Source organism: Mobula birostris, chromosome 6, assembly GCF_030028105.1.
Source record: "Mobula birostris isolate sMobBir1 chromosome 6, sMobBir1.hap1, whole genome shotgun sequence".
Taxonomy (NCBI): Eukaryota; Metazoa; Chordata; class Chondrichthyes; order Myliobatiformes; family Myliobatidae; genus Mobula; species Mobula birostris.
Genome location: NC_092375.1, coordinates 162,182,814 through 162,209,161, shown reverse-complemented (window position 1 = coordinate 162,209,161; position 26,348 = coordinate 162,182,814). Strand labels below are relative to the sequence as shown.

Here is a 26,348-nt window from a genome sequence, read left to right as displayed (position 1 = left end):
AGCCAGACAGAGACTCAGCAGTAGAGACTGATGCCAGAAATATATTCCAAGGACCTGTGTGACTTGATGTATGTTGCGGATCAGTGAGTACGGCCTAAAAATGCTATATCCCTCCAGGTGCACCACGTGCACCACCAGCACCACCAGCCTTAGCTCCTGTGCCATGCATGATATATCCACTGGTCATCTTCCCACAATTGCTCTCTTCTTCAACTTGGAGGTAACATTCGTAAATTCCATTCTACCCTCAAACACCAAGGTGCTATAATTTTGAACACAAGGTAAAATTGTAGAAGTTCTGAGTATAAGACCATCAAGATATGCAATATTGTTTCTAATACAATACAGAATGTGATAAGGATCTATTTCTGAAATGTTCCTTTTAGTGATTTGACAGCTGATTTGACATTTGCACCAATCACCAGGTATGGAAAGATATTTATTATTAGCGTTAATCAAACAATGAACCTCCACCGAGTTAAATTACAACTTAAAGAGCCTAATTTCTTTCAGAGTTTATTCCTGTTTAAAATAAACATACATGTACCAATGTAGTGATATTTTCACTTATAAATCCTTGTAATCTGTCTTGCTTGTCAATAAATCATTGCAATCATTTTCCTCATTTTATGATTAATATGGTTATATAATCATACATAAATATGATTATCTTATATTTAGGACACAGATGCATTCCATTAGAGGCACATTTTGGTTTCAATTTTATTATTTTTTTCTGATTTACACCAAATGTAGCAAAAACAATGTAACTTAATCCTTTTTAAGAGCCTCAATCCCCTTGGCCTCAGCATTGTTAGTAGCCTTAATTACAGTACTTGTAAATGGTGCCTCTCTCAGATATATATTTCGTTCTTCCATTAGGAATGTGCAAGAGTTCATTATGCAGTTATGCAATGAAGGAGGGAATTGAAGCAGCCAACAGAAATGTACTCTGTAATTAGCACTGCAATGTAAAATTTTAGGTTGGGGTATCCAAATATCTGAAGAATTGTGCGAGTTGGGAAACTGCATCAAGTATCTAACTTTGAATATTTCAAAAGCTAGGTATTCTTCTGTCCAAGACTATTCAGTGGTTAAATAAGGGATCAAAGTTTTAACAATGTATGAATTCATTGCTATCATGTATCTAATAAGTATTCTGTATAATGTTTCATTCATTATGTCGGGTATAACTATTAAATGATTTGCATTTAATTTTTCTACAATAGCAATTTTCAAATGTTTCAAAAAGCTTTAGACAGATGCCATGCTGAAATTGCAATTTTTACATTCAAATAGTGTTTCCTCTTGGAACATAACTATTTGACAGTATTTTCACTTCTACTCAGCATACTAGTAAAAAAATGCAATGATCACTGAGCATTTGCTTCTGTTGCCTTTGATGCCCCCCCTCCCCACCCCCAGAACAGTTGTGTTTCAATGCCAAAGCAAAAATAGTTTGCAATGTGAAAGCTTTTACATTGAATTCTTTGGCTTCCTTCCAAGAATAAATTGGACAAAACTGTTTCTCAGACCCTTCAGATATCAAGCACAAACTTAAATATACACTGCAGGCAGAAGAGAATAAATCCATACTGTCGATCTCTTACCATAATGCCAGTATGGAGCATTAGATAATGCACAGTTTGGGCCACATCCGCTGCATGGATTAAGTTATGGTAAGGATTCTTGTGCTTGCTGTAACCTGCCTCCAGGGCTTCAACAAAAGACATTAGTGAAGATACAGGAATCTATATATATAAGAAAAATAATTGAGATTAGGAGAGGTAGAAAGCAATCAATCACAAACTTGAAATATTGTTAAAATTATTAAAATATCAAAACAAAACACTGTTAACATAATCTGTTCAAGATTCATTGTTTGGTCATTCTAATACATTCAATGCTCATAAAGCAACTTACACAAGTAATACATACATTAGTTAGGAAATATAGTTAATTTTGCTTCATAAACGATGTCCACATATGTCAACAGTTCAAAGTAAACTTATTATCAAAATACATATATAGTATGCCTCCATATACAACTCTGAGATTCATTTTCAAGTTCAGTTTATTGTCATTCATCTGTACACATGTATATCACCAATCAAAACAATGTACCTCTCAACCAAGATGAACAACACATTATATAAAACTGCCAAACATAACACATACAAGGGGTGGTTGATAAGTTTGTGGCCTAAGGTAGCAGGAGTCAATTTTAGAAAGCCTAGCTCATTTATTTTTCAACATAGTCCCTTCCTACATTTACACACTTTGTCTAGCGGTTGTGGAGCATACAGGTCCCTTCTTTGTAGAAGTCAGCGTCTTGGACCTCCAGATAGTGGTCCACAGCAGGGGTGATTGATAAGTTCGTGGCCTAAGGTAGAAGGAGATGAGTTATTAATTTCAAACTTTCTGCATAATCACTCAAAAAGCTGAACTGCAATTGCATGTAACGAGAGCTGTATAACTTATCTCCTTCTACCTTAGGCCACGAACTTATCAATCACCCCTGCTGTGGACCACTTTCTGGAGGTCCAAGATGCCGACTTCTACAAGGAAGAGATCCATATGCTCCATGACTGCTGGTCCAAGTGTGTAAATGTAGGAGGGGACAATGTTGAAAAATAAATATGCTAGGTTTTCTAAAATTGATTCCTTCTACCTTAGGTCACAAACTTATCAATCACCCCTTGTAAAGTAGTATTATTACTAATAAGTCAACAATTAATGAGGTACATATATGATACAAGTTAAAAAGCAAACAATATAACACTACTAGCGCTTTATACATGATGAAACCTAGGTGATGGCAGGTTGTTTAATAGTCTTATAGCCTGAAGGAAGAAGCTGTTTCTCATCCTAATAGATCTTGCAGGCATTCACAGTACAAGAAACACAATAGAAACAATGAAAAACCACAGCCAGCAGGACAAATAACCAATGTGCAAAAGACAACTGTGCAAATAAAAAAGAAAAAAAAAGAAGCTATAAATATTGAGAACATGAGGTAAATATTTGATAGGTTCTGTGATGGGTCGAGTGTGGTTGAGTGCCCTCTGGTTCAAAAGCCTGATGGTTGAGGGGTGGTAACTGTTCCTGAAGCATGTGGTGTGAGTCCTAAGGCTCTTGTACCACCTTCCTGATGGCAGCAGCAAGAGGACAGCATGGTGTGGATGGTGGGGATCCTTGATGTTGGATACTGCTTTCCTGTGAAAATGCTCTGTGTAGATGTACTCAATGGTGGGAAGGGCTTTACCCGTGATGGACTGGGCCATAACACTACTTTTTTTAGGATATTTCATTCAAGGACATTGGTGGTTCTGTACCAGGCTGTGATGCAACCAGTCAATATACTCTCCACTTCACACCTATAGAAGCTTGCCAAAATATGAGATGACATGCTGAATCTTTGCCAACGTCTAAGAAAGTTGAAGCACTGCTGTGCTTTCTTTGTAATGGCACCTATGTGCAGGACCCAGAGCGGATCCTCTAAAATGATAACTGTACTGATGGAGATTGTGGAACAATGTTGTTGCCAATCCGAACTGACTGTGGTCTGCAAGTGAGGGAATTGAGATCCATTTGCGCAAGAAGGCATTGAGGCCAAGTTCTTGAAGTTTATTGATTAGTATTGAGGGGATGGTAATATTGAATGTCAAAGTGTAGTCAATGAAGAGCATATTGATACATGCATCTTCGCTTTCCAGATGTTCCAGGGTTGAATGAAGAGCCAGTGAAATGGCATCTGCTGACGACTTGCTGTGATGGTATGCAAATTAGATCAGATCCAAGTCACTTCTCAGGCAGGAGTTGATATGTTTCATCACCAATCTCTCAAAGCAGTTCATCACAGTTTATGTAAGTGCTACTGGACAATAGTCATTGAGGTCCTAATAGTCCTAAATGCTCAGTGATAGTTAATTAAAATACCATATAATTAGAATTTTCAATTAACTTACGCTGTCCAGTTTACAATTAGTCTTCAGAGAGGGATTAACATTACAAAAGATCTGACATTCTCTAGGCTATTGTATATTTCTATTGGGAAAAGGCATGTCAGACTTAATTAGTTGTGCAGAATTAATAACTGATTAGTCTTTGACAGTTTATTATTAGCAATTTTGTATGTGTATTAGGCATCTTTGAGCAATTGCCATGGTGACGTTAGTTTTTCACGTTACTTCCCTCTGTTTTACTGCATGTGTTATTCTCGGTCTTCAGCAAAAAAAAAAATCCAACGTAGAACAGTACAGCACAAGAACAGGCCCTACAGCCCTACAGCCCAACAGCCCACTTCCACATGATGTGCCAAACCAGTTAAATTAGCAATCAAAAAGCTATCTAATCTAGTCCCTTCTGCTTACAGAATATCCCTATCCTTCCCTTTTCCTCACATTCATGTGCTTATCTAAATGTCTCTTAAAAGTCCCTTTTATTTCTGCCTCTACCATCACTCAAGGCGCACACCACACACTGTGTAAAAATTTTGCTCCTCACATCTCCTTTGAAATTACTACCCCCCCCACCACCCCCGCCACCTTAAATGCATGTCCTCTGATATTAGACATTTCAACCCTAGGAAAAAGATACTCCTTTTCTACTCTATCTATGCCTCCCATTATCCTATAAACCTCTACCAGATCTCCCCTCAGCCTCCGCTACTCCAGAGAAGACAACCCAGGTTTGTCCAAGGTCTCATTATAGCACATACCCTCTAATCCTGGTCAGCCTCTTCAAAGCCTTAACATCCTTCCTGTAATGGAGCAATCAGAACTGTATGCAATACTCCAGATGCAGCCTAACAAGACTTTTATGAAGCCGCAACATAACGTCCTGATTTTTGAACTCAATACCTTAACTACAAAACCAAGCATGCCAGATGCCTTTTTAACCACCCTATCAACCTGTGTATCCACTTTCAGGTGCTATGAACTTGGACCCCCAAATCCCTCAACTTATCAACACTGTTCAGGATCTCTACTGTCTCTTTACATTTGACCTACCAAGGTGAAACACTTCACATCTGGCTGGGTTAAACTCCATTTACCATTTCTCTGCCCAAATCTACAACTGATCTATACCACACTATCTTCTACACGATCCACAACACCATTGATCTTTATCTTTATGTAACACGTAGATCCTCATCTACAAAGTATCTTCTTATTTCAGTGGTTCAGGTTTTACAGGTTTATTTCAGCAAATTTTAATTGCCCCTCATGATCTAATACATAACTTCAGCATCAGAATTAGATAACTTGAATTAAAAAAAGGTTTCTAAGTAATTGAACACGAAAAAGAACATACTATAATGAATATTTTGAATACTTACATTTTTAATGAGCGTTCTGAAGAAGAGGAACTATTAAGGATGGGGTTATGTTCAAGTTAATCCAAAGGAATGAAGGCAAACAAATAGTTGTGGCAATTGTGATTTTTGTTTTGCTCAAGCAGTTAATTAGAAGATTGTGAGTCGTGTCAGTGGTAAGGAGGTTACTGGAAAACATTCTGAAGGACAGCTTCAATCTACACTTAGAATGGGAAAGGATTTTCAAGGATAGTTAGCGTGGGTTTATTTGTGAGAAATCCTTTCTGACTGATTTTTTTTTCAAAAATGTAACGAGATATATATCGAGATGATGGCAGTGAGGTTAACGTAGTCTATGTGGAATTCGGTAAAATATTTGACATGGTCGTAGATGGGAGATCTCATAGGGGTGTACAAAATTATGAAGAAGATAAATAGGCGAGAGGGTAATCATTTGTTCTTGTGGCAGAGGTGCTGATTAATCAAGGACTTAGGTTTAAGCTGAGGAATAAGAGTTTTAGAGTATTTCCTTTTTTTGTTGAGAGGCATGGTTGGCATTTGGATGATGGGAACAGAGATTCTCATAATCTTTCAGATGTACATGACTGAGCACAGCAATCACTAAGGCACAGACCGAGGGTTAGTAAATGAGGTTCATTTACCTGGGACTCAGTGGATGGCATGGATGGAGTGGGCCAAATAACCTCTTTGATAAATCTTTTACTTAAAAATGCATAGGGAGATCCTAGCTCTATGTAGGTATTACTTATACCTAGGTTTTTCAACTCAGAAAGTTAGATTATTGATTGTGAAGTACTATGGGAATATCCAGAAGGTATAAAATACATTGCGTAATAGGCAAGATTGAATAGTGGCAGCACAATAGCACAACACTTTTTGGAACTAGTGACCCAAATTCCTGCCACTGCCTTTAAGGAGTTTGTATATTCTCCATGTGATCCTGTGGGTTTCCTCCAGGTGTTCTGTTTTCCACCCACAGTACAAAGGCATATCAGTTGGTAGGCTAATTGGTCATTGTAAATTGTCCCGTGATTAGGCTAGCATTAAATTGAGGGATTGCTGGGCAGCGTGTCTCTAAGCAGAGGAAGGGCCTGGGGCCTGTTCTGCACTGTATGTCTATAAAAAAAGACTGGAACTTTCAGTCACAACTCTGGGTTATACAATATGAAGCATGAATGAATGAACAATGCTACAAGAATTGCTCTCTGTTTAAATAAACCACAGCCCTACGCTTGTTAACTGAAATCTAAGGCAAAAAAAAACCTTAATGCTTGATCTGTTGATGAAAGTTTGGAAGGTTGGAACTTCCTAAGTTAGTTGTTTACTTTCATTAAAACTCATTTCAAATCAGAAGGATTTTTTAAGTAATTAATATAGCAGTTAATCTAATTGACAATGTGTTTGTGTTACTGCTGTGGGCCTGGGTTCTGAACACCAGCTTGTATTTCTGTGTGTGGTTAAAGAGTGGTTGGTCCAAAGATTTGAAGAACAGAAATATGATTCTTTACCCTCTCACAGGCAAATATAATAACCCACTAGAAGTGCAAGCTAAAGACACCAGTAAATGTATAGACCTTCCATTTAGTGCAGTGATTTAACAAGTGAGAAATAACGCCTCTTATGTAGTTGTTGAGCGCTACTATAATCAATAAATAGTCTAGGTTGCTCAGCAGTCAATAATGCTTCACTTTAGTCCTAATAACTAAAATCTCTTTCAGTTTAGAGTGCACAGAGTGTTGAGATCAATGTGCATTTGCGGTTTTGATGTGGCAGCCTCTGTTCTGAGACATCTGATTTTAAATTTTAGCAATGGCTGGCCTTGAAACACTGCAGAACAGTTTCCTTCCATTTCGGTGAGTTTGCTCAATGTTTTGGATTTGCTACCTTGCACTGTGACTCTCTCAGCCCGTAGTTTGACCACTCAAGTCATGTTCTGCTCTCGCTGCTGCCATTGGGAAAAAGGTACAGGGGCCTCAGGATTCACCCCACCAAGGTCTGGATCAGTTACTATCCCTCAACCAGCAGGCTCTTGAACCAAAAGGGATAATTTCACTCATCTTCTCTTGCCCCATCACTGAAAATTTCCATGGATTCACCTTCAAGGACACTTCATCTTATGTTCTCAATATTTATTGTTTATTTGTTTATTATTTTTCTTTCATATTTGCACAGTTTGTTGTCTTTTACACATGGGTTGTAGTTGGTGCAGTATTTCACTGATTCTATCATGGTTATTAGATTTATTGAGCATGCCCATAAGAAAATGAATCACAGGGTTGTACACGGTGCCATATATGTACATTAAACTTTGAAATAAATAAGTACTACAGTGTCTGTCAGCACTGAAGTAATCATTCTTACTTCTGCATTGAATTTTACTAAGTTCAAAGCAGCCAAAAAAAGAAAACTGCATAACACGTGAGGAAAAATCCGTAGAAAACAAATCCGAGCACAAACTATATTCTGCTTTATCTAATGAATGCTTTTGGTGAGAGTTTTAATTGTTTAGTTAGAGGGTTTTATATGTTGATGAAGGGATTCTGCATCATTGTGTATATCTGCTATCTAATCACTCCTGAATGAATAGATTACTTTTAGATCGATATTCTTTAAGATAAACTGATCATATATATTATAAAATTCTTTATTTATAGATATTCACATATATTTGCATTAAACATGGTAGATTTAATGTGATTTTGTAAACCACTTTAAATGTTAAAATTATCTGACCCTGAAACGATTGATAAGGTCATATCGGGTGAACAGCTCGTGCACCATGAACTTCAATGCATGGTCTCCGCTGGCATCATTAAGGGCAAACACGTTAAATGACCATTTATCAATATCCTGTAGAAAGAGAAAAGAGAGCAAATTTAGTCACATTCACCAACATCATCAACAGTTTCAAAATTACTCTGCTACGCACCTTTAAAGCAGATATCACTGCTGCTGGATATGTCAGTCCTATCATGTTTGATGTCCTTCGGTACATCCTTGAATTTAAAATAGTAAAAAGGTATAAACTTTGACTATGGATTTCAACAGCATCCCTAACTTATCTATAATTTTGAGTTCATTCCTGTAACAAGAACAATGTGAAGCTTGGACTGTCAGGTTCCCCTCAATGCAATTATTTGTAGAATTACTTTAAATATGTTTCACCCAAGAACTATGAGTAAAAGAAGATGAAGCATTTTCAATCTCTAGCATAAAATTTGTTGGGTTCTGTGTGGCTAGCAGTGGCTTTTGCACCATGTGACAAATTGGCAAATTATGAACCATGTGGAATTGCAGTGGATAACTTTGAGGAAAATGATGCCATTGCATCATTTGCGGTTCTGTACAAGAATTAAAATCTTAATTTAAATATGGGACCAACAAGTGTTTCACACACAAACACGTTCAATACTAAATCTAAAGTAAATTCTTGAAATGCTTTTGCTTATTTTTCTCCAGATTTTAGATATTTTTTGAAATTGCTTTTGTTCTTGCCAAGTTTTGGCATGACAACTTTTAACATTATGCACAGATATTCTATTTGGAGTTCCCAATTTGCTCAGTAATTGAGAAGGGCGAGTGTTTATATTAGTTGTCGTGTTGATGGTGATCAGGTGATGCAGTAAATGGCCTAATTCTGTTCCTATGTCTTAAGGTCTTATGATCTAAATAAGCAACTCTGACCTGCACAAGCAGATGAGAGCAATTTCCTTCACATCACAATGATCTTCTAAACTCCAAAGGAACCATACTCAGCCCATATGTACTTTGTGGATATATGTTTACAAGATTGTATTGCATATAATCTCCATGGGGATTAGCCTCATTCACTTGACTAAATTTACTTCCCTTTTAAATCCTCTAAATTAAGCAGATATAACTAGCATCACATTGTCTGTTCTGCATCACAATGTTTTTCCCTCCTGTGGGCATATTATTCAAATATGGGTCTGTGGTAATTGTCAGCCTCATATAAACTTTCACTGCAAATTCTGACTGGCTGCCACCAGCAAGTTCCCCTCCATATCACATGCTACACATTGCCGTGGAAATACATTTAACAAACTCTTTCCTGGTTACAGAATCTTAACACTGTAACTTCCTACCCAAGAGCACTATTACCACACAGTCTTCAGTAATCCTTTATCTCAAGGACAGTTAGGATTGGACTCTAAATGCCAGCTTTGTCAGTATTGTTTGCAGCCTGGAAAACATTATTACTGAACATTTAATTTTAAACTGAAGAAGCAAATCTTGTAAATGGCCGGTGGTTTGACTCTAACGGGACAGAATTCTGGTTGTTACAACAGGGGCGTTATTTATCTTTCATAAAAAGCTGTTTGGAAACGTAGTAGCTATGGAATCATTCAGCATGGAAACAGGCCATTCAGCCAAATCATTCACGGTGACGAGTGGGCATCCTTCCACATTAACCCCATCATTCTGCACTTGGTCCAAAGTGATTGTAGTGTTCATTCAGACATTCCTAAAGAGCTGTCACCAACCCAGCTCTAACCATTCTGTCAGTCAGTGCTTTTGAGATTGGTACCACTCTCTGGATGAAGAACTTCTTTCTCATAACCCCTCTGCATCTCTTTCCCTTTACCCTAAATATATGAGCTCCAATTTTATCTACCTATGTCCTGGAGAAAAGATTCCTTCAGTCAATACAACCTATGCCCAATATAATTTTATATAGTTCAATTATAACTCCCTTCCGCATCGGCTCCTCCTTTCTGGGGAGAAAAGACCTAACATCTCCAGTCTCTCCTCATAACAAAACTGCCCTGGTACTGGGAAGAATATTTATAATATTTAAAGATATGATGCTTCACAACAGCCTCTATAAATGCTGAAGTAAAATTTTGCCAGAGAGACTTAGCCCTTGATTAATTTCTGTTGGTGATCAGGCCTCACTCCAACTCAACAGAGTCATTGCATTTCCAGAATGACAGACCAGATGCTGAATAAAGTTTATTTTTCTCATTTCTCTCAAGACTTGATCCAATGTTTAGTTCAATATTTAAAATTAAGATAAATATTTCCAAGATATTCTCTGTGCATCACTGGTTCTCTACATGAACATTTAGTTGATCCTAAAAAGGAAAGCGACATTGAAATGTAAATATTTGAACTGAAAACAGAAAGGACTGGAAATACCCAGTAGGCCATTCAGGCTGCACAGAAAGTCAAGTCATTAATATTTCTGTAATAATTACATTTATATTGCACTCTTATATCAGTAAAATATTCCAAGTCACTACAGGTCCAGATCCTCTATATACTTCATTATTTTTTATCTTCACCAAATATATTTTAATCTCCCTGCACAAAAGCAAATTTGCCAAGACTGGACATATTTGAATCTACACTGGTCAAAGCTGATTCAGCCCGGCCTGAATTCCCACCTGACTTTTCGCCCATTCACTATCGTGCCCAACCTAACCAAGCCCCCCTCACTGCTCTTTGTCAGCAGTGACTGACCAGGAAATCATGCTTTCCACTTGATGCTTCAAAAAATCATTGTAACTGATGATTTTAATTTTTCTATATTGTGAGGAGCTGAGAATTTTTAAAAAATATTTCGAAAGTTCAGATTTCAACTTTACTTAAAGTGGGGAAAGTCTTGGTTTTGGACAACACTTTTCATATTGGAAATAACTGTGTAGCTCAGCTGGTTAATAGTTGAGTTGAGTTGTTGTCCGATCTTGGCAATCCATTTGCTAACGTTACGTCACCATACGAGGAGACATCTTAAGTATGGTGTTCACTTATGGTGTGTCCTCCGAATGCTTGGCCTTTATATACTTCTCAAGCAGTTAATTGGCCATCATTACAGAAACTCAATTGTGACATAGGGCGAGAGTCTCGTCACAAGTGAACAATGCATTGATGATATCTCCTCGAATGGTGATGAAACATTTACATATGGATTGCCAAGATCAGAGAACAACTCAACCGAATCATGGTTTGGTATGTCTTAACGCATTATGAGCAGTAAATTAGATTAGAACCTGAAGAAAGCAAAATAATTTTAAAAAAAGGAAAGAATGATCCTTTGATACACAAATATAAAACTGCACTGTGGGATTAATTTTTCAGGATCATACACTCATAATTATTTTAAGAAACATTGAGTTGACAATATTACAATTGAAATATATCTTTACAAGGCCATATGACTGAATATTTTAATGTTTTAGAGCCCAGGATAAGCTGAATAGCCCTTTACTCCTTTATATTTTGATATCTATGAAATGCTTTGCAAACTTAAGAACAATTATATTTACCTTTACCAGTTAAGTAGTTTTCTATTTTTAATAATTGTAGATAGTGGTCAAAACAAATAGCATAGCTTCCATCTACCTTTCTACAAAAATGCCAGCTTGAACAGCATGAACAATGCTGCGGAATCTAGGCTTTTCCACTGGCCTTCTTTGCAACACTCCCATCTTCCTTGTGAAAGTGGATGCCAACCAGTCTCGAACCTCTGACGGGACAGAGTCCGACTGGATATCACTAAGTTCATCCTCAGTGTCCAAGAGACGTCTGTTAAAGAAAACAAGGAATAGAGTGTCAAACCAATACTGTCTACATTTGATTGCTCTAAAAAAACAGGAATGCATAAACTGCATTTTGAGTACTTTTAGAATATGGCTTGAATACACAGATCAAATGAGCTATCCGAAAAAAATAGCATTTCAGGACTGTCATTATTGTGATCAATACTACAGAATGAGTTAAAACCGTGCATTATGCAGAATCAATATCTTTTTAAAAATATTTATGCTTCTTCCTCTTTATCGAGCACAGTAACTTTTTATAAATGTATTTGATATTGCAGTAATCAAACCAGTTTATTTCCCAGTCAATGTGCTGTCATACAGTTCCATTCAATATATAAATGGGAACAATAAAGACATAATGACTTTCTGCAATATGTCATTGTCTTCAACTGCATATTGGTGTATTATATCAAACTCTTCTGAATCTCCTTATCATGGCTAGAATCAGCTTCTACATAAGCAGGGACCAGGACCTGCTGCAATATCCCTATCACTACAATTGGTCTGCAGCGGATGCAACCTCCATTTGGCCTTGGATCAGCTGAACGATAGTAACACCTACATCAGGATACAGCTCAATATTCAACACCATCAGTGTTCAACATCCTCAGTACTAATCAGCAAGCTTCAAAACCTGGGCCTCCGCACCTCCCTCTGTAACTAGATCCTTGAAACTTTCTCATTATGAGACCACAGTCAGGGTGGATCAGAAATAATATATCCTCCTCACTGACAATTGACTCTGGAGCACCTCAAGGATGCGTGCTTAGCTCTCTCTACACCCATAACTGTGTGCCTAGGCACAGCTCGAACACCATCTAGAAACTTGCTAATGATCGTTCCCTTTGTGATTCCCTTGTCCATTCGCCCCTTCCCACTAATCTTCCTCCCAACACTTTACCCAGCAGGCGGCTGAAGTGCTACACCTGTCCATTCACCTCCTCTGTCCCCTCCATTCAGGGCCCCAAACAGTCCTGCTAGGTGAGACAAGACCTCACCTGTTAATCTGTTAGGGTCATCTATTGTATCTGGTGCTCCTGATGTGGGCTCCTCTACATTAGTGAGACCTGATGTAGATTCAGTGTTGAGCACCTCCACTCCATCTGCAAAAAGCAGAATTTCTTGGTAGCCAACTATTCTAATTCCTATCTTTATTCTCATTCTGACATGTCAGTCCTTGGCCTCCTCTTTTGCCATGATGAGGTGACTCTCAGGTTGAAGAAGCACCATCTAGGTAGCAACAACTGTTTATTAATTTCCACAGATGTTGCCTAACTTGCTGAGTTCTTCCAGCATTTTGTGCATCTCACTCTGGATTTCCAGCATCTGCAGAATCTCTTGTGTTTATAATTTGCCTATGACACAGCTATTGCAGCAGAATTTCAGATGGTGACAAAGAAATAATATAGATCAGCTGGTTGAGTAGTGTCGCAGCAATGACCACACACTCAACATCAGTAAGACCAAGAAATTTATTGTGGACTTCAGGAAGGGCAAGCCAAGGGAACACACCCCAGTCCTCAACAATGGAGCACAGTGGAAAGGGTGAGCAGTTTCAAGATCCTTGGTGTCAACATCTCTGAAGATCTATCATATTAATACAATTCCAAAGGAACGACAGCGGGTATATTTCATTTGGACTTTGAGGAGACTTGGTATGTCATAAATTTCTTCATGTACAGTGGAGAGCATTCTAACTGGTTACATCACTGTTTTGTATAGAGGGGCAACTGCACAGGATTGGAAAAAACTGCAGAAAGATGTAAACAGCCAGCTCCATCATGGACACTAGCCTCCCCAAGATCCAGGACACCTTCAAAAGGCAATACCTTAGAAAGGCAGCATCCATCATTAAGGACTCTCATTGCCCAGGACATGCTCTCTTCTCATTGCTACCCTCTAGGATGAGATATAGGAGCGGAAGACAGACGCAAGCATTTCTGGAACACCACCTTTCTCTCTACCATCAGATTTCTGAATGGACAATGAACCCACATATACTACCTCACTATTTTTTTTCTTTTTTTGGTTCTCTTTTTGCAGTACTTATTTAATTTAATTTTATATATTTTTCTTATTGTAGTTTATAGTTTTTTAATTATAAGTTGAGTACGCTTATCTGAAATGGTTGGGGCCAGAAATGTTTTGGATTTTGGATTTTTTCAGAATTTGGTATATATATTGAGATAATTTGGGATCACCATCATTTCTAACTTTGAATTTATGTGCTACCGGTAAGCAGTATTTGTCTTACACTTGTATCTGTACTTAAGAGTAAGAATTATTACATTAAATCAATATAATAAAAGCATAATGTGTGCAGGGTAACAAAAGCAGCACAGCAGCATCGGGAGAAAACCTGAATCAACTGTTGAACAACAAACGATGGCAGACATTCAGCCTCCACTTACGATGCTGTGTTTTGATTAAAAGGTTACAGTACACTATATTTGTATAATACTTTTTTTTAGGTTTTATGTAAGGCATAAACTTGTTCTGGTGTTAGATTTTCATTATCAGCAGATGCTTTCAAAACTTAATGCTGTGCCTTTTCTTAAATTTCTGCAACCAGCCTGCTGAATGTCCTGTTTCGGTTTACCTTCAGTTTTCAGTTCATAGTGATAGGTCTTTGCTTGTTTCATGATTTGCACACTGTTAAGTGATATACGTTTACTGCGACACTGATGATACACAATCAGGATCTTTTCTCACTTCATGCAGTAATTTTCTATTTGTCATTAAATTCTGTTCATTACATATGTGAGGCCACTTCTCAGAACTGTCTGTGGTGCGCAGATCCCTTGCAACGTCTGGGAACCTTCACAGCATCTTGTGGAATTTTCCATTTGTGAGGGTCATGTCAGCACTTAAACAAAATTCAGATTTTGGAGTTTTTTGGATTTTGGAATTTCGGGTGAGGGGTACTCAAGCTGTATTATGTTTTGCAATGTACTGCCAGAGCAAAACAACAAATTTCACATTAAATGCCGGTGATATTAAACCTGATTCTGACTCTCTCTTTGCTCCATCAACTTAGAGGATTTTGCTTTTGAATCCTGCACTATGTAATATATATATAATCTATTTTAAAATTCTTTCCTAGGTAACACTTCCATGGTTTCAGCTATTAACTTACAATATTGTGTTTTGCAAAAGAGCCACAAGATTTAAGTATGCAATATTCAATACATACCTCCTATTCACCTTGTTGTCACAAGGTCTAGAAAATGTAGGTGTGACCTATTTGGCGTGAATTAAACAAGGAAAACAAATACCTTGAGAAAGAACCTCAGTCAAAAAATATCCTCCCACCTCCCCTCTCAAGAGATTTATGTATAAAAGACACGCAGGAGAATTCCTTCACTTTATCATTGAAGTGAAAATTATATCTTTTCAATATAAAGTTACAAGAAAATTTTTGATATGAAAATTTATTTAATAACCTTTCTTTATGTTTACACAGACATGTATTTCTGACAACTGGCACATTCTCTGCAGTAACTTGAAAATAACTTTTGGTGGCATCACAGACCCATTTGCAGACTCCAATATTTGGTATCATTTCGGACCAGGAATGACATCAAATGCTCCTTGGTTCTAGCAAAAGTGGCTGGAGACAAAGACATTCAGCTCCTTCCTCTAAGTGACATTAAAATTGATTTTAAAATGACGCATAGAACTGTTAATATCATTAGATGCAGTATCTGAAGAAACAAAACTTGGATAACAAGACGACTAAAGAAAGTAGGAGCAGGAAGAGGTCAACAAACAGTCTACTGGAGAAACTCAGCAATATCTGTGGGAGGGAAGGAGTTGCTGACATTTCAGGTCAAGACAGTGCACCAGTACAGAGAATGGAGAAGGGAGGTGGCCAATATGAAGAGGAGAAGGAGAATGGGGAGAAGGACAATTAGTGAACAGATGAAGGGTGAAAGATAATAAGGAGGTTGTGCAATGTGGGGGACTGGTGGTGAATGATAGGTGGAAGGAGGAAAGAACTGAGAGCAGATGGAGTGAGGTTGGGGTATGTGGGGTGGAAAGGTTGGAGACAGCTGTTGAAGAGATATAAGCAGGAACGCTACTTGAAGGACTACCAAAGCTGGATAAATAAAGGAAGTGATCATGGAAACTATTAGCTGAGGAGGGTGATGTGGGTGGGAAGGGGGTAAGCCTCTGGGTGACTGCATGTATAGTGAGTGGTTAGAACCAGGAAGGGGAGGGGGATGAAGTTAAGCAGTTTGGGGGATGGGTTGTTGAGGGGTAGAAGATAAAAATGGGAGGAGTGGAGGTAACCTTTGATTTTTGGCTTATCTCTCTCAATCTTGCTCCATCACTCTCTCATCTTTACTTCTCCACTCTTTGTCCACCTACATCCATCATTCACCTGCCACATTCTCCCTCCCATTCCCAACTGCTCATCTTCGCACCTACGTCAACCATAATGAAGTACTTTGAGAAGTTGATTATGGCGCCAATCAACCCCTGTCTCAAAGATGTCCTGGATCTGCCTATTACCATAGCAGATGCAATTTCTCTGGCCTTTCACTCAGTTCTAGGTCATCTGGACAACGGAAACTCATACCATATATGAAGCTGTTGTGCATCAGCTACCTCTCAGTGTTCAACACAATCATCCGATTCAAACTCATCATCAAGCTTCAAGACCTGGGCTTCTGCTCCTCCCTCTGCAGTTGGATACTCAACTTCCTCATCGTCAGAACTCACACTGAGGATTGTTAACACTATCTACCCATCACTGAACATCAACACAGGTGCACCTCAAGAATGTGTGGTTAGCTCCCTGCTCTACCCAATATATACTCGGAGACTACTTCATTAGGTACACCCCTGCACCTGTTCGTTAATGCAAATATCTAATCAGCCAATCATGAGGCAGCAACTCAGTGCCTTTCCCATAATTTTGGGGGTTTCTAACCAGGCCACCTTGCAAAAATCTCCAAATAATTATCACCAACATATCACTTGTGGACCCAGAGGAGCCAACACACTGGGCCACTGTGAGACTACCATCAGGAGTGCGTACTGTGACGTCCCGTGTCCACACTTTGGAAAGTCTGATCATCTGGTTGTACTCCTTCTCCCTGAGTATAGGCAGAGACTGAATACCACAGCACCAGTAGAGAGGACCAAGAAGGTATGGACAAAGGAGGTGGAGGGGTTTTCACAGGACTGTTATGAGTTGGTGCATTGGATAGTCTTCAGGCCTGAATGAATGTCACAGTTATCACTGACTTCATTAAAACCTGTGTGCATGAGTGTGTGCTTATGAGGACATATCGTGCATACCTGGATCAAAAGTCGTGAATGAACGAGGAGATTCGTAGTCTGCTGAGGGCTAGATCTGTGGCATTCAAGTCTGGTGCACCGGTATTATACAAGAAATCCAGGTTTGACTTACAGAGGGCTACCTCAAGAGCAAAGAACAATTCCGATTGAGGTTAGAGGCAGAATTGGATGCTCATCAGCACTGGCAGGGTTTGCAGGCTACTGCTTCCTAAAAATGAAACCTAACATGGTGAATGATAGTGATCCTTCACTGCCAGGTGAACTCTATGCCTTTCATGTTCATTTTGAAAGGGAGAATAAAGCCACAGCTATGAGGATTCCTGCAGCGTCCAGTAACCCTGTGATTTCTGTTTTGAAGGCTGACATCAAAGCATCTTTCGAGAGGGTGAACCTCCACATGGTGACAGAACCCGATGGTGTACCCGGTAAGGCTGCGAAAACCTGTGCCACTCAACTGGTGGGTGTGCTAAAATACATTTTCAATCTCTCACTGCTAAAGTCGTTAGTTTCCACCTTCTTCAAAAGGGCAACATCTTACCAGTGCCCAAGACGAGCAGAATGAGCTGCTGTAATGTCTATCATCCATAGCACCCACATCTATAGTGATGCAGTGCTTTGAGAAGTTGGTTATGGCTAGAATCAGCTCCTGCCTCAGCAAAGCCCTGGACCCACTGCAATTTGCCTATCGCCATAATAGGTTTACAGAAGATGCGATAACATTGGCTCTTCACATGGCCTTGGATCACCTTGATGACACTAGTACCTACGTCTGGCCGCTGTTTAACAAAATCATTCCTACAGTTCTGATCAAAACCTCCAAAACCTGGGCCTCTGTGCCTCCCTCTGCAACTGGATCTTCAACTTTCTCACTGGAAGACTGCAGTCTGTGCGGATCAGAAATAACATCTCCACCTCGTTAATAATCAGCACTAGTATACATCAGGGATGTGTGCTTAGACCACTCCTCTACCTTTTGACATATTGGCCTTCAGAATCAAAGCATGGAGTATAGGAGTTGGAATGCAATAGTGTATACATCATTGCTGAAGCCTAATTTTGGAGTATTCTATGGCTTTGGTCACCATCCTACAGGAAAGATGTAGAATTCCAGAGATTCCCGACCTTCTGTGAGAAAAAATCCGTATAAAGCTTATTTTTACATGACTGACCCTTTACCTTCCAACTATGTCCTACTCGTTGTCAGTGTAAACATCTCAAGACTTACCCCATCATGTCTCCCTAGACTCTAAGTATTTCAATAAGATTACCCCTCATTCTTCCAAATTCCAAAGAACCCAAATCCAATTTCTTTTGTCACAGGTGATAGAACATCATCTCTTCCAAGTTATTGGCCAAAATAAGGACACTCAATTTCCTATGAACCTTGGACTGAGTTTCAAAGTAGCAATATGTCTAGTGTTTGGGCTCATAACTTCTAATGTCAATTGAAGAACAACAGTAATCAGGCAATCTCAGCATACCCCTTATTTGTATTCATGATGGTTCTGCATACAAAATAACACAGTCATATTAGGGAGGGAATTATCTTCTTCTAATAATCTGAAAAGCATAAGAAGTGTATACTGAAAGAAAAGTAATATCAGGAAATGTAGAGTAGGTTTGATCCAAAAGAAGAGCAGTGGAAATGACTCAAGTGATGAATGATAACTTTAATAATAGACAGCAAAAATAGCAAGCCATAAGTGACCACAAAACAAGAGAGAACAGATATTAAACACCACAGGCACCAGCATAACTGAAGGCATGGAGCAACAGGTTGAGGCTGGCTGGTTCGATGGGTGAACAGGACATGTGGATGAAAGCTGGGTTTAAATAGGCTGCAGGTGATGAGCTGGAAACAAGTGACAGGTGAATCCTCTTATCTGGGTGGAGTCTGGGAGGTGCCTCACTTTGCAGGCCGAACAGGATTTTCCCTTCTATGGCTGGGACCTGACAGTACAAGATGATGTGGATGGGCCTGGTGGAACTCCTCAATGAGTGATGGATCCAAAATAAAACTAGACGGCACCCAAGACCTCTCCTCCATGTCGTACACTTCCCAGTTGACCAGGTACTGCACATCCTATTAATGATGACATGAATCAATCAACCAGCAAACCACCTACACTGGCCCTCCTTCCACCATCCTGGGTTCTAGAGATGCAGGGTCAGGTGGGTTCTGTGTTCCGTGGACAATGGTCTTGAGGCAAGACATGTGGAAGATAGGTGAGATTCTGACAGACAGTTGCAGTTGAAGGCAGTAAGTGACTGGGTTGATGGGTTACCTTGAAGGAACCAATGAACAGGAACGAATGCTTGCTGGCGTCAGTACACAGGGGCTGATCTTGTGTGGACGCAAGGCACGGTCACCAGATTGGAGTAGCCTTGGTGGGTGCCACTGGCATTTGGCCTGGCGACAGTAGGCATAGTTGGCGGGAAAGATGGCTCTTCAGCCTTCTTCAAGCATTCCGGTGGCAGTGGACCAGGGCCCTGGTGGATGGGACCACCACTGTTGGCTCTTCTGTGGGGAACATGTGTATTTATAGCCATGACGCACTTCAAAGGGTGATATACTTGTGGTAGAGGAGGTGTGTAGATTGTGGAACAGTTCTGCCCAGAGCTGATATTTCTTCCATGTGGAAAGGTTAGAGGCAGAGAAGCATCACAGAAATTTCTCCACTTGCTGATTGGCTGTTTTGGACTGACCATTGGTCTGTAGATGATAACCAAAGAAAAAACCCACTGAGGTGTGGAGGAGGGAGCAGAAGGCTTGCCAGAAGCAGGAAATGAATTGGGACCCTGGTTCGTCACAATATCCTGAGAGAAGCTGTGGAGGTGAACTACATGTTGGCGAATTAGTGGCTGATGGAATTTTGAGGAGGACAATGAAGTGGGCCACCTTGGAGAACTGGTCCGCCACTGGCATGATCAAGATGGCCACATTAGAAGGTGGCCAATCGGTGATGAAATTCCTCAAGTGTGTCGGCTGGAATGGACTTGTGCTGTAGGGCCTGGCAGATCAGGTTTTCAAGATCTCAGACAATTGGGGTAAGGATCTGAGATAATGGGGCTGAGTGTGAATTTCTGGTTCAGCTGGATTGAACTGTCATGACAGGGCATCTGCCTTCGTGTTCTGGGAGGTGGGTCAGTAGGAGATGGTGAAGTTGAATTGCTTGAAGAAGAGGCCCCAGTGAACCTGACACGGGTTGAGTTGGCGGGTCTGTTGTATGGTTATGAGGTTCTGGTGGTCAGTCCAGATCAGGAAAGGATCGGTGTTTCCCATAAACTAATGTCTCCATTCCTCCAAGGCCCAGTTAATGGCACATAGCTTCCTGTACACTACTTCATAATGGTGCTGTGTGGAGTTGAATGCATGAGATGAAGGCACAAAGATGTATCTTCCCATCCAGTCCTTGCTGGGAGAGGAAGACCCCAGTCAGATGCATCCACCTCTACCAAAAATATGCAGAGGGTTTTGGATGATGGAGAATGGGAGCATTGGTGAAGCTTCTCTTGAGTTCCACAAATGTGTGGTCCATGGTAGCAGACCAAGTTATCTGTGAGGTAGGCGATTTGGTTAGGGAGATGAGAGGAGTTGCAATTTGGTTGTAGTTCCTGGTGAGATGACAGTAGATGTTGGAGAAGCACAAGAAGCATGCTGGCTGTATAAGGATGCGTGGTTGGGACAATTCAACAATGGCACACACATTTTCTGGGTCTACAGCTATGCCGTGGGATAAAGGGATGTAATTCAGGAAGAAAACAATTGGGTTGTGGACCGGACATTACTCTGACATGCAGTACAGATGATTTTCAAGGAGATATTGAAGGACTGAACAGATGTGACAGATGGTCTTGGGTGCCCTAGGAGAAGGTGAGAATGTTATTGATATAGATGAACACATAACTGTGTAGCATGTCTCAGAGGATATTGTTAACGAAGGCTTGGAAAATGGCTGATCTATAGGAAAATCTGAAAGGCGTCACCAAGTATTTGTAGTGGCCTCTGGGTGTAATGAACACAGTCTTCCACTCATCCCCTGGCAGATGCGGATCAAGTTACATGGGCTCTGTAGATCCAGTCTGGTTAAGATCTGAGCCCTGTGGAATGTTTCAAGCACTCTATCTATCAAGGGGAGAGGGTAGTAATTCTAAATGGTGATTTTATTGTGTGTGCACGTTGGTCAATGTAGTTTTGGAGACCTTCATCATTCATTTTGACAAGGACGAATCCTGCACCAGCTGGGGACTGGGATGGTCAAATGAAGCTGTACTGTAGGGCCTCTGCAATGCAGTCATTCATGGAAGGGGAGAGAGAAAACAGATGATCTCTGGATGTGGTCATGGCCAGGAAGAGGTTGATCTGTAGTCTGTGAGGTAGCAGAGTGCTGGTTTCCCTTTTACTGAGAGCGACAGCGAAGCTGAGGTAAAATGGTGGGAGTTTGGTGAGGTCGAGGGTTTCCTCCATCTCCACTGATTTATGGTGTGAAGTCAATGAGGTTGCAGGCAAGTGGGTCCCCAGCTCAGCAGTGAACTGGATGAACGTGGGAAGTGAGGGTTGTGAGTGGAGAGCCAGGGGTAACTCAAGATGAGGGGGTGTTGGCGGAGTCAATAAGGAGAAGATGGATGGATGCACGGTGCTCTCCGAAGCTCATATGCACAGACCGTGTGTGCATCCTGAACATCCCAGACCCTGAATGGTCATCCATCAATGGCTGACACAGAGTCTGGTCCAGAAAAATGCCTACTGTGCCGAAATCCACCAGAGACGCCGGTACACAGGGAGCCACTGGGGTGTGGAAGAGGACACAGAGAATGATTTGGGCTATAGCGCTAGAACAAGGGTCTGATAGAAGGCCCCTCATCTGTACCTGGTGATGCCATTTTCCCAGACATAGTGGGCATTTGATGTATGGGTAATCAGGGTGATCAGCTACCCTAAGTAAGCACATATGCGATACACTCTTGCAGTGTTAAATGAGCTCTCCCAATCTGCATGGGTTCTGGAGGTGTTGCTGATGAAGGTCCTGCAGCCTGAATTGGTTCTGGGAATGGAACTGGGGTTCTGGCTGATGACCTGGAGGTTTGTTCCATAAGACACTTGTCAATACGGAGGGCCAGAGTGATGAGGTTTTCGAGTGATGAACTCTCTCAGCTAGATAGTTCATCTTTCCAGCACTCTGAGAAGCTGTGATGGTAATAGGCCAGCATCATTTCCGCATTCCAGCTACAGTCCGCTGTGAAGGTCCAGAATCCAAACTGAGTCTTGACACAGGTAAATTATACAATCTGCTATCTCCCTTCCACTTCCTGTGTTGTTGAAAACCTGGCGCATCACAGTGATAAATTCCTCATATTTATTGCAAATGGTTCTTTTGTATGCTAGTTAGCAGTGGCATGGGTCAGAGCTCACCTAGTCAAGAGAGAGATCTCTCTGTTGGGAAATGTAGAGGTGGTTTTAAGATGGGTGGCAGCTTACTGGCAGTTCGTAATTCAAGAAATACAACTAAATAATTTATTAATAACAGATTTTCTGTGGTAAATTGTGGTAAACAATCACTGCAAACAATGAAGAGGCAAGTGAAGGTGAGCTGACTCTAAGGTTGAGGCATGCTGGCGCGATGCAAATTTGGAGCAAGGTCGAGGCACGTTCGAGTAAAAGTGGTTGAAGCAAGATTGAGGCATGTTCAAGATGGAGTCAAAGCATTCGACATGGAGAAAAGTTTGAGAATGCATCAACCTAAATCAAGAGCGAGGTGGGATTGATCTAAGTGCCAAGCTGACTTAGAAAGTTTGGGTATGGGCCGAAACATGAAGGCAGGCTTTAGGACCCAGAGTGTATTGAAGCAACAGGGTCTAAGTCTTAGAGTGTGGAATAACCAAATATTTGGACAATTTAACGCCGGGTTGAATGGATCGAAGAGGCCAGGTGTTAGGAGTTGGTTCTGCTCACTGTTATGCGATGTTACTCTGCCCTCCACAGCACTGAGGCGGACGCTGTGGCCTGCTCCAGGCTTCATGTCTGTGAGCTTTGTTTTACACCACTGTGTGATGAACTGAGGCTGAGACTGTGGGCCTGATCCGGCTGCTCCACGCTTCGTGTCCATGGGCTCACTTTAGCTAGGATTGTGGATGAGAGCTGGGTTTAAATAGGCTGCAGGTGATGAGTCAGATATGAGTGGCAGGTGATTCCTATTAGCTGGGTGGAGACTGGGAGGTTCTTGCCTGTGCATGCCTAACAGGTAAGGGCATTAGTATTTCCTCTTACAAAATTTGTTGTTAAGAATTGACAGTACAGTCAAATGAAATATTGAACTATGTGAGGGCAATTAAGTAAAGTTAGAGATTGTAATAAAGATACTATGAAAAATGTTTATAGTTTCCCAAATAAAAAGTACTTTGCAACTAAGTTTGCATGAGATTTGTGGAAAACAGATTCATTCCACTGCACACACCAACGCAGGAAGCATAGGGAATTTACTTTATGATGGAATGTGTATATAAAACTTTGAGATTCAGTCAGCCTGACTTTAACAATAGAATGTATTTGCACTAGTCTCCTGTTATATTTGCTTTCCAATGTTGCTTTCCTTTGACCTTCACTGTAATGAAAACTGAGTAGGCCATCGCTACCGATTGACTATTAATGGCTAAATTTAAGTTTAGTTCTAATGTCTTGATGCTAGATTTTCACACGTAAAACAAATGGTTTATATTGGTTGTGATTCTTTTACTGTGGTATGTTCAGTGCACCATCTTCATTTGCTGTTTTTACAATAGTTGACGAAACAGGAAACCCATGTACACCACCTATCATGCAAATTACACACACAGGAATTCAAAAGGAAAATATTCTATTTCAGAGAACTTTACACACACACTGTCCATTATAGAAGTTGTACAAACCTACAATTGATCTCCAATTATTATTTTTAGTACAAAAAAGCTCTCAGTGTTGGTGTGAAAGTAGTCAGTGTCCTGCTGCATACCCATAGTAAAACAATAAGTTACCCCTTCATTTCAATGCAAGTAATTTTTGTTCACTCAAGGAACAAGGGCTTCCCAGTCTGAGCTATAAATGAAATGTACTTGTTTCCATTTTGTAAACAGTAATGTAATTTTTGTTAAATACACAAAAATTAGTACAGTATTAAAGCATATGTATAAAACACATGCAAATCACTATAGGGTGTTGAATTTAAAGATGATAACTTACCTTGTCTCATCAATGTAAACTGCTTCAAGCACTGAGGCTGCATACTCTATATTCTTTTTTAAATCTGTCACGTTGATCTCGCCTTTCTCTAGTTGCTTCACAAGACATCGTAGCCTGAAATGGAAAGAGATTATATTACACATCTTTTAACCACCGCAAAGACAGATAATTTTTCCATTTTTATACGACTTTAACCTAAATGGATATAAATGTTTTACCAACTTTGAGAAACAAACTTGAAAAATGAGAATATTTTTCACAAACAATTGACATTCCACTAAATACATTCTGGAGTCTGATCCCAGAAAAGTTTCTATAAGAAGTCTAAATTTGAATCAGAAAGGAGGAACTTCTACTTATTTATTATGATGATGGATCTTGTTACTACTTGATTGCGTCAAATCACAGGAAAAATATTACAGTACTGTGAAGATATCGAACAGTTCTATTTAAACTTGCATATGGAAGCACCGTGTGCGCAATATTATCCAAGCTCAAGGTTCTAACACTATTATTCCCTGAGTTATTTCAAACTACTCAAGTATATGCCATTCTTCTCAACTTCAAAAAGTAATTCTAAAGAATTACCAATGAATGCTGAGGACTGAACCTCAACGTCATATCACAAACACAAGAAAATCTGTAGATGTTGCAAATCCAAAGCAACACCTGCACAAAATGCTGGAGGAACTCAGTAGGCCAGGCACCATCTATGGACTAAACAGTCGGTGTTTCAAGACTTGGATAGGAAAAGGAAAGTCAGAGTAAGAAGGTGTAGGGAGGAGAGGAGGAAGTACAAGGTGGTAAGTGATAGGTGAAACCGGGAGAGGGGGAGGGGTGAAGACTTGGGACATTGATTGGTGAAAGATGTAAAGGGCTGGAGAAAAGAGAATCTAGTAGGGGAGGACAGAAGACCATGGAAGAAAGGGAAGGGAGAGAAGCACCAGAGGGAAGTGATGGGCAGGTAAGGAGATAAGGTGAGGGAGGGAAACAGGAATGGGGAATGGTGAAGGAAAGGAGGGGGGCAATTACGAGAAGTTTGAGAAATCAATGCTCATTCCATCAGGTTGGAGGCTGCCCAGGCAGAATATAAGGTGTTAAACCTCGAACCTGAGAGTGTCCTCATTGCAGCAGTACAGGAGGCCATGGATTGATATGTCAGAACAGGAATGGGTGGCCACTGGTAGATCCTGCTTTTTATGGTGGTCGGAGTGAAGGCACTCAGTGAAGCAGTCTCCCAATCTACGTCGGGTGTCACCAATATACAGGAGGCCACACGGGGAGCAGCGATATACAGCAAGCCACACCGGGGGCACAGGATATAGTAGATGACCCCAACTGTCTTGCAGGTGAATTGCTGCCTAAACATAATAATCTGGTTTACCTTCATCCTGAATATCGATTCTTTAAAAAGGAGCAGAAAAGCCTCTATGTGACATACAAGTACTGCACAAAGAGAAATGCACTTAATAATTTGAACACAAATATTAATTAAGAGTCATTGCGCTATGGCAATGGCTAAATAATATTTAGATTTCTGAAATGAAACAACATTAATCCTTACGGCTAACAATAAAAGCCTTAAATATTGTCTGCATTTATCAAAACTGAGTTCCATCAGAGAAAATCCGTTAGTTTATTCTGTTGGAAGTTAGGTAAGTTCTAGAGCATTGACGTAAATCCAACTTCTATCGTGTGAATAAATCCAGCCCTGAGAATGAAGCAGTCATTATTAGGCTTAGCAAATTACTGCACAGCAAGGAACCTCATTTAAAGATATTCATTACAGGTAGAACAATATAACCTGATGTAGAAATTCTGAAACAGAACGTTAGTAAACTTGGAGTCCTCATGGTAGACCTACGTAAATATCAAAGATAGAAGATCCAATTGGATAACTGCCAAAAATGCCAGCTGGGAT

General features: G+C 40.2%; 1 protein-coding gene across 8 annotated transcripts in view; it reads right to left on the bottom strand.

The window, feature by feature from the left end:
• pde1a (phosphodiesterase 1A, calmodulin-dependent) overlaps positions 1 to 26,348 on the bottom strand; it is a 342,865-nt gene that overhangs the window by 100,210 nt on the left and 216,307 nt on the right. For 7 of the 8 annotated variants that reach the window (XR_011886436.1, XR_011886437.1, XM_072261742.1 and 4 more), the window contains exons 2-6: positions 24,428 to 24,541; positions 11,705 to 11,887; positions 8,268 to 8,334; positions 8,072 to 8,188; positions 1,611 to 1,751 (exon numbers count right to left, since the gene is read on the bottom strand). Coding sequence is in view for 6 of the 8 variants with exons in the window: in XM_072261742.1 (XP_072117843.1) it covers positions 1,611 to 1,751; positions 8,072 to 8,188; positions 8,268 to 8,334; positions 11,705 to 11,887; positions 24,428 to 24,541 (622 nt within the window). In the remaining 2 variants the exon portion in view is untranslated. The other variant, XM_072261746.1, reaches the window with a different exon arrangement.